The following is a 10,351-nucleotide window of genomic DNA, read 5'->3' on the forward strand; positions in this document are numbered from 1 at the left end:
ATTTCCAGAAGAAACAGAAATTCAGATCACTCTAAATTCAAACAAATCTCTCATATTTTTTTTGGCAAAGTCACCTTAGTTTACACATATAATAATTATTTCACTGTTGATTTGCAGTCGTTTCCAATGTGCTACTGTCTATAAGACAAGATACAAGGATCTTCACATGAATCAACAGTCAAATTTCTTTCCAAGGATGAAATCTCTAATAAAAAGTGGAACATAATACATTACTGCCATGATTGTGGATTGATGGCCCAATGAGAGCCAAGCTGGTGGATTCTTCTTCAGCACTGCATCAACTGTTTTCTTGGCAAATTCTTCCGCTGGGGTTGACTTTGAACTTTGTGAAAAGATGGCTCTTGCTCGAATTGCTTCTTCAAACCGCTTGTACAGCTTCCATTCTGGCATCCGATCATAGATTGCTACAGCTGAGTTTCCTATATTCGATTTCACAGCTCCAGGTACAACAGTAATCACATCAATGCCAAAGGCTCGGAGTTCCAATCTACATATAAACAACCAAGGTTATGTGAGTGCATGTGCACACTTGCCAAAGGTTAGACAGGAAAAATTAACTATTAAATGTCACAGATCTCTATAGAACTTTTGAATGACAATTGACATTGCAAAGTGAAGGCTTTGCCCATTCACGTTTACTGAATTTCATAAAAGAAAAATAAAAAATCACAACATAATAAATACACGAATAATATATTGGTACACAGCTATGATCACGTGAACAGAGACTGAGAAAAAATTAGGAACACCTCAAAGAGTCGGAAAGTGCATGTATGGCAGCTTTTGATGAAGTGTATACACCTCCCCATGGCGGCGGAGACAAAACAGTGACACTTCCAAAGTTTACAATTTTACCCTTCTTCCTAGATGCCATGTGAGGAACTACAGCTTGAATCAACCTCAACGAACCTACAGATAAGAACAGTGCCATGTATTGAAATAATCAGTCAAATATCAAGAAACTAAATTATTCACTCAATTCGAACAATTTGATAAGTCAATCCCCAAAGAAGAATTAGTTAATCAACAGCAATATCTTTTAACATTACAATGAGACAAAAACCTAAGATGATGCTGAGGAAATCCCAAGTTTCGTAACACTTAAAGGTCGTACACTATACAATTCGAGAAATATTTCGTTTCGTAGCTACGGGATGGAAATGAAATGATAGTCCATGACTAATAAAACTAAATTAATATAATTACAATAAATTCCCAGATAGGAAAAAGAAAGATTTGAATGACCAATAATTGGAAATTGGAAGTACTACAGAACATTCGGACAGTGATGCAATCGCTTTGAATCTTGATGATTAAAACCACTACTGCTAATGCTTAATAAATTCCATTTTATTTTGCGATATCTCCGGTCGTTACATGGATCTTTTACAAAATAAATTCTACAGGCTTCAAACAATCCTCTTATGACCAGGCAGGCCATCCGACACAGCACTTAGATGATGACCCAAATGGTAGCCTGCTGCCCAAAAATTTCTTCCTCGAGACAAAAAAGCCCAATCAGCAATTTTTCTTGAAGAATGAAGTTCTACTCTTCTAAATACCAAAAATGATTTCCATTTCAACTTTAACAACATGAAAATTGGCAGACGCATCTAAATGAAACAACCTAAATTATATCTTTTGTCATCTACTAAGAGGTCACAATTATAGATTTATAGTAACCGCAGAAACGCCTATATACCGCATTGAACAAATCTTATGTGGGCTGTGAGTTCTGACATACTTAATGTAGATAAAGCAGAACAATATCAGATTCAGAGATAGTTATTGTCGAAGTTACTTCTTAGCAGTGACCATTTTACATGAAACAGAACTTACAAATATTTTTGTACTATTATACTTTATTCCTATGATACTACTACAATCTGTTGGGATTTCAGGGAATACTTGAGCTAACATTGCAGCGGAACAACACAAGTGATATCAATAATTGAATATGATATACATCAATATCTATAGTGGTTCACCCCAAAATTGGGCTACATCCATTCTATACCTTTCAGGATGATTACTTCTTTATTAATAATAAAGAAGACAAAAAGAATTGACAAAGTATTTCACTTGAAATATTCTGATTTTATCACCCACTTTCTCTTTACCAATCATATTCCTTACAAGAATAAACACCCTTTAAGAAAGTCACACTAAATCCTCTATTCCACTTCTACACTGTGATTAAAGAAGAGAGAATTTTGTGATTTGATGTGATGAAGAATGAAGAATGGATGGGTGTTTATAAGAAATGTATGAGAAAGAAAACAAAAAATTATATATTATTGCATACATAATCAAACCTAACATCTTTGACTAACTCAAACCATGTGTTAATTATTTGTCAAAAATAACGTACTTTGAATTCAAAGTTGGCTTACTTTGAAAAAATGGCTTGATTTATTAGCAATTCTTCTCATCGAGCCTATTTTGTGAATTCGACCAAACATGCAACATCCCTACAGTAATTCCAACTTCTATTTGGCAATGTATTGGTCATCATATCAAAACCATTTTCATCTGTGTGAATCTTTTCAAATTTTAACAACTTATTCTCCAATATATCCCGTATCCAAAGATATCAAACATCAATATGCTTTGGTCTAGAATTCATTGAAGAATTCTTTCCAAGATGAATTACAATCAGACTGTAACAGAACAACTTATATTGATCTTGCACAAAACTTAATTCCTCCAAAAACCCTTTCATCCATAACAACTCATTGCATGCGCCAGTTTCCGCAATGAACTTCGGTTCAGTGGTTGACAATGCTACACACTTTTGCAACTTTGATTGCCATGACACAATTCCCCTTACAAATATAATCAGGTTGATGTTGACTGTTAGGAGTCAACATCCCTATTATGTCTACATTTGTGTAGCCTGCAAACTCAAGTCTGGATCCTCCAAAACTCAATCTATGTTTAGAGGTGCATCGTAGATATCTGAATATCCATTTTGTTGAAGCACAATGTTCCTTTCCCGGTTTTGAAAGGAATCTACTCACCACACCTACAAAATGAGCTAAATCTGGCCGAGTACATACCATGACATACATCAGACTTCCAACTGCTGAAACCTATGATACACTTTTCATTTATTCTTCTTCATCCCTCGTAATAAGACTATGTTTTGAGTTCAATTTGAAGTGGTTGGCAAGAGGGCATCGAACTGCTTTGGCTTGGTCCATGTTGAACCTCTGAAGTATCTTCTCAATATACTTCTCTTGCGACAACCAGGTCTTCTGGGAATACATGTCTCAATGGATTTCTATGTCAATAATTCTTTTTGCTGCTCCAAGTCCTTCATAGAAAATGTCTCGCTTTAGTTGCTTGTTTAGGCCTATGATTTCATAACCATCTTTGCCGACAATCAACATGTCATCTACATAGAGTATAAGCACCAACAAATCATCATCAGTGGTATCCTTGACCAACACATAATGGTTGCAGTGGTTTTATTGAATCCCTGTTGAATTATTACAGATTCAAACTTCTTGTATTACTGTCTCGGTACTTGCTCGAGACCATACAAACTCTTCTTTAATCTACACACATGGCCCTCTTTCCCTTTCTCTGCAAATCCTTCTGGTTGGACCATGTAGCTTTCTTCCTCCAAATCTCCATGAAAGAATGAGGTCTTGACATCCATTTTTCCACCTCCAGATCAAGCTCAGCTCCTAACACTAGCACAATCCGGATGGATGTCATCTTCACCGCAAGCGAAAATATTTCGTCAAAGTCAACTCCATGTTTATGTCCTAAACCTTCGATGACAATTCTTAGCTTTGAATCTTGGTTGACTATTGTGTTCTTTGTACTTCAACCTGAACACTCATTTATTCTTCAAAGCTTTCTTATCTTCGTCAACTTCACCCGCTCAATTGTCTCATTCTCATGCAAGGATTGCATTTCATCTAGCATGGTCTTCATCCACTTATCCTTTTTTTCGCTGGTAATAGCTTGCTCGAAGCTCTCTTGTTCTCCCCCTTAAATTGGCTAGTAGGATATATTAATTTTAGGAATATCTTGTTGAAGGTTGCACTGCTCTTCCAGAACATGTGGTCATTGTACCACGAGAAGTTTTTGCTAGTGATTCACTCTGAACACGGATCTCATCATCATCCTCATGATCGTTATGCAATTCTTCATCTTCAAAACATTGTGGATTTACTGTTGACGACCATCATTCCAGATCTTGTTCAGATCCATAATTCTCATTTCCCGCAGCGTCAAAAAATCCATTCTTCTGAAATTTAGCGTCACAACTTTTCATAGGCTTTTTGAGATCTGTATTGTAAAACTTGTAATCAAGTTGATCATCGTCATAACCTATAAATATGTACTTCCTTGTTTTGGCATCCAATTTATGTCTTTCATCATTTGGTATATTTACATAAGCAACACAACCAAATACCGACAAATGATTATAGAAAATTTCTTTTGCCTTGCCACACCTGTTCCGGGACATTATAATTGAGTGGAACACAAGGTGAGCAATTCAATATATATGTGACATCGAATATGGCCTCACCTCCCAGCACCTAGCTGCTCCGAGCGACAATGACATCAACCTACATAGATCTGAGTGCAGCAAATCTAAAATTTTATTGACTCTATTAGGAGGTGGAACTTTTGAATGATATCCTGTTTTGTTTTTCAGCTAAGCAGTTCGTGCATTGTTTCACATGAACCTGCTTTATACTGAGCACAACTTGCTTGCTCACAAGACGTGTAAGAATCTTTTAATTTATGTGGCCAAGATATCGGTGCCACAACTCTGTTGAGTTTTCTTCTCCTGCGTAGTTAACACCTTTAGAATAATTTTCTAGAACTACATAATGTTTCGACATCTTTAATCCCTTCGTCACGTCACCACAAGTGATCCTCTTGAAATCTTGCAACCCCATTTCAGAAGGTTGTGTAGAAACCTTCGTCAACGAGTCTTTCGACTGATGTCAGACTCAAGCGCATATTTGGCACATGTTTGACATATTTCATGATCAGTGTAGAGCCATTCACGGTAGTCAAGCTTACCTCTCTCTTTCCCACAACTCAGGATAAATCGCTATTCCTGATCCTGAGCACACCAAAGTCCTCTTGTTTGTAAGATGTAAATCATTCTGTTCAAAATGTGACGTGGCTCCACTATCGATCACCAAACTAACTACGTGAGTTGCCAAATTTATGGACTCTTGCTCTGGCTCTTGAACGACATTGAATTCGCCAATGGCGTTTATTTGATCATCACCAGTTTCATGATTGTCTTTCGGTTGCTGACAATATTTTTTAATATGTGTCGAATAGAAGATATATCATCTTACTTTTCCAAAGTTGATAACTAGAGGCATTTAGACCAATCATCTTGCTTGTGCATACCCCTATCTTTGTGACTGCTACTAACGAATGAATCGTCAAAATCTGAAAAAGAAAAAAAAATTCCCTAATATTGTCTAGAAAGCCTTTTCTGAACTAGAAGTCCAGACTAAGCTGCAGCCACAGGGCATACGAGGACTTCCTATAGTATTTGACCGATCGCAGCGAAACATCACAAGTAATATCATAAATCGAATATGACGGACATCAATGTTTATAGTAGTTCATCCCAAAATTGGGGTACGACCACTCTAAATCTCTCAATGAGATAACTTTTTTATTAATAAAAAATAAGATAAAGAGAAATTGAGAGTACAAAATGTTTCACTCAGAACACTCTGATTTTAATATACTCACTTTTTTTTTCACTAATTTTATTCCTTCAAAAATTAAACACTTCTTTAAGAAATCTCATACTAAATCCTCCATTTCACTTCTATACTTGTGATCGTATATAATACGATTTTGTGTTTAGGTGTGATAGAAGAATGAATGGATGTTTACATGAGTTTTTGGAAAAGAAACAAAAAATTATAAATCATTGCATACATAATCAAACACAACATTTGACAACTCGTATATGTGTAACATTTGACAACTCGTATAGCACATAACGAGCTTCCAAACGAAACTTTAACAGAAAGGGAACATGGAACTCCATCACAAGCGCGCAGATAAAATTCACAAATTTGTTTTTTTAAAAGAAATGTCAGTTACCATAAACATTTGTATTGAAGGTTTGCTCAATCGAGGATAAAGGGACCTCAGCGAGTGGCCCGACACAAAGCATCCCAGCATTGTTCACAACGATATCGACACGCCCAAACTTCTCGATAACCGCGGAGAGCGCGCGGCGCACACTTTCATCGGACGTGACGTCTAGCTCTTGGAGAAAGAATCTGGGATCGCTTTGCAGATCAGACATGGAGGCGAGTGATCGAGCAGTGGCTACGACCTGGCAGTACCGGGCGGCGAACTCGAGGGCCAGCGCGTGACCAATGCCCCCAGACGAACACCCCGTGATGATCGCCACTTGCTTCTCACAGGAACCCATCAATCTAAAGCCTGAATCCAATTGCTACGAAATCGGTTGAGCTTCGATTGCTAAACTAATTGGTAAAAGGAGGGTTTATAATGCAAAAGTTGAGATCGATAGACCGAGGTTGGCCGTTCACCAAACTAACATTAATGGCGGACTGTCGTTATACCAATCGAAGATAATTTAAGTCCGGCGGTATAGAGTAGAGTACACCCTGAATCTGACAATCCGATGGGCGGAAACGTGGAGCATTCAACAATTTTAGAGGATAAGTGTCCGTTTGGATTTAGTAGCAAAAAAATTATTTTTTATAAAAAAAATTTAAAAAATGTTTTTTTTGGTGTTACGCATAGGGGTGGACGTCGGTCGGTTCGGTTCGATTTTTCTCTATAACGGTTCGGTTTTTCGGTTTTCGGCTTTGAAAATATATATGGTCCAAAACCAAACAATTTTATTACGGTTCGGTCCGGTTTTTTTTTGTAATACGGTTCGGTTATATGGTCGGTTATATGGTTGGTTTATAATATTTTGTTAAAAAATAAAATTATACATCACTTGATGCTTGATTGATGCAACACATATAAAAGAAACAATGATAGTAGATGAGTAGAACATATATGTTTACAATACACATATTACTTAACAATCTAAGCTTCAATAACAATTTCAAATACAATTTCAAACAGTAGCTCTTCAATAAAAACACAGTCATTAAATTCCAATTCTCAGACTCCAAAATGTACATAAATTTTGCATCTCAAATCTCAATACATTTAACAATATGAGTTTATAACAATTTGAACTTCCGATTGTCAATATTGGACTTTTCACATGATTAATGCTCGTTTACTAGTCCATTATACAAAAAGCTCTATAGTTAAATATAATATGTCGGTTCGGTTATTTCGGTTTTCTCGTGATCAAAACCATATATCGAACCGAAAAATCGAATTTTTTTAATTTTGAAACCTTAACCGGCCGAAAAATCGATAAAACGAACCATTTAAACCGAATTTTTCGATTCGGTCGGTTATTTTGGTTTTAACCAAATTATGCCCACCCCTAGTTATGTGTGATTGGATATGTATTGTAGTGTTTTTAAAAACATTTAATTAAGCTAAAATAAATTATTTTCCAAAAGCTCAAATTTATAGCTTTTAAATCTTTTTCTAAATAATTCATATTGAAAAAAGTATTTTTCATCTATTTAACACAAAACTATTATTTTTAATTAAAAAAATATTTTAATTTTTTTTTACATTTTTAGGCAAAATATTTTCAAATCCAAATGCACTCTCAGGCGTATGATCAAACCTAACAATATCCATCAATACTAAAGCAAGTATTTAATCATTTTATTTATAATAATAATAATAATAATAATAATAATAATAATAATAATATTAAAATCTCAAATCAAAATTCAAAACTTAATAATAATAATAATAATAATAATAATAATAATAATAATAATAATAATAATAATAAGATTAAAATCTCAAATCAAAATTCAAAACTTTTGCTCAAGTCTTTACATTAATAGAGTCATGATCAGTTCCTGACCAAAGCCTAAAAGTATTTAAAGATATTTATTTATCACATGACAAGCACGTGACCTCATTTTCTCCATTATAATTTTTTTTATGTATTTATTGAAATAATAAATTATCTTAAAATCTCCTACGGGAGAAAATTATTCTATATTCTCTTATCTAATTTTTTTTTTATGTATTTTATGAGCCCACATATTTTTCACTGATAAAAATTGATACAAAATATTGAAATTATAATATTAATATATGATATTTGAGTATCAATATTATAATTAAAATAAGATTTGAGTATAAACTTGGAATAACTTTAGTAATACCAACATTTATGATACATATTTGGGTATTAATTGAAGAAATTTTTGTACAAAATATTAAATCAACATATTGATTTAATAATTATGGTATCAATTGATTTAAATTGGGTACAAAATCATGAGTATACTTTTCTGGGAGTACTGAAAATTTTCTTTGAGTAGGTCTCTTGTGAAAGGGTCTCACATATCTTTATTCGTAAAACGAGACAAATCTGACAATATTTACAATAAAAAATAATACTTTTGATATAAAAAAATAATTTTCATGATGACATAAATAGAAGAATCATCTAACAAAATTGACCCATGAGACTCTCACAAGAGTTTTTGTGATTTTCTTATGGATCAAAGAGCGCAGAATTATTTTCGAAGCCATGCTCAAGTTTGAATTTAGAAATTTATTGGTAATTTACTCTTAATGATAAGGTTGAAACCTTTTTTTTTTCTTTCTTCAAAAAATGAAAATCTTCTCAATTAATTTTCCTACCCTTACGCCTAACTCATAAAATTTGGAGTGCTTCATTAATTTATTTAAGATGATGATAATAATAATAATAATAATAATAATAATAATAATAATAATAATAATAAAATGTCCTTTATTATTTTGTTTAACAAATTTATTCTACTATTTTTGCAATTACAAAAACTCATTTAATTTTGAATTATCTTTACACAATTATTTATATATTTTATATAATAGTATAAAGACAGTCGATAAAGATTTTTATAATTTAAATGTATTCGTTTAACATATTTATTTTATGAAAAAACACATTTCAAAAATTAATTTTTCAAAAATATTAAAAAAAGTTAGGTTGAAAATCTTAAATTTAAACAATAGTTGTTAGTTTGATAATTTATTTTTCGATTTTATAATCTAAAGAATAATTAAATTTTATCAAGAAAATATTTTTTGAGAAAATATGTTGAAAATCTCAATATTTTTAAGAAAACATGTCGAATTGGCCTATCACCATGTTGGAGTAATCCCAAACTTAATTTATAAAACTCAATTTCAATAACATAATACCCAAATACATAAGTACTTAGTTAATCGTATTAATTTTTTGATATATGATATTATATTACGGCCAAACAAGAAATTAAATACTCAGTTGCTGTATAATATTATATAATTACGACATACCAGTATCAAATGACGTACATATGTGCATGAATACAATGGTTTGTATTTAGTAGTCATATATTTGATATATAATACATAAATACAGCGTAAAATAATATTTGATTAAGATTTAATCATACCCAATTTATGATATATATGAACTATATTGCTAGTCCAGAACGTAATTAAGTATTCAATTACTATATAATATTATATAATTATTACATAATAATATCAAATGGTGTACATAGTCATCTGAATGCTGTCGTTTACAGCGAGTGAAATGTATTTAGTATATATCAGATGATTTATTGCTCTAAAATTATTGTTCTCGGATACCCCATAAAAGCTCCGGTCATGATAGATCCGAGATATTATACAGAAAGCTCAAATCAGGGTAAGTGTATAGGAGAAGTTCATCAGATAAAGCCGAGCAGGTGAATGCCCGGGACATCTTCTTCTCGGGTTACTAGAGGCCCGAGCTTTCATACATTCTTCCGGGAGGTTTTATACCCGGGCTACCTCAAAAATACCACTTCATTCGAGTGCAGCAGTATGGGCTATCTTATACTTGATAATCATTACTGTCAGAACTACAGGGGTTGGTGTGTCAGAGAAGTTATCAGAGGTAGAGTATGAGCAGCCAGCTGACCCTAATTAGTAGGTACTCATTGAAAACAAGGTAATCATGGAATTTCCTCCTATAAATAGCACGTACGTATTTCATTCAAAGGATTCTAGTTCTTTGAACATTCACGTATATTCATCACATATACAGCTTTTTATCCTTTCATCTTCACATGTTGGTTTAAACATCGGAGTGGTCACGCCAGACATCCCTCCGACGCTCATTCACGAGTTCATCTTCTTGTTTGCAGGTTAAAGTTGAAGCCATTTTCTTTGCTCA

The 10,351-nt window shown here is 33.3% G+C and overlaps 1 protein-coding gene across 1 annotated transcript; it reads right to left on the reverse strand.

Annotated features, from left to right (window-relative positions):
* Nucleotides 1-28: 28 nt before the first annotated feature.
* LOC140837001 (short-chain dehydrogenase ptmH) lies at nucleotides 29-6,715 on the reverse strand. Its single transcript, XM_073202943.1, has 3 exons — nucleotides 6,127-6,715; nucleotides 771-930; nucleotides 29-508 (listed from the first exon to the last, which is right to left on the reverse strand). Exons 1-3 carry the CDS (start codon nucleotides 6,461-6,463, stop codon nucleotides 172-174), a joined length of 834 nt encoding a protein of 277 aa, XP_073059044.1. The 5' UTR covers nucleotides 6,464-6,715; the 3' UTR covers nucleotides 29-171.
* Nucleotides 6,716-10,351: the final 3,636 nt, after the last annotated feature.

The sequence above is a fragment of the Primulina eburnea genome, chromosome 7 (assembly GCF_022965805.1).
Source record: "Primulina eburnea isolate SZY01 chromosome 7, ASM2296580v1, whole genome shotgun sequence".
Classification (NCBI taxonomy): Eukaryota; Viridiplantae; Streptophyta; class Magnoliopsida; order Lamiales; family Gesneriaceae; genus Primulina; species Primulina eburnea.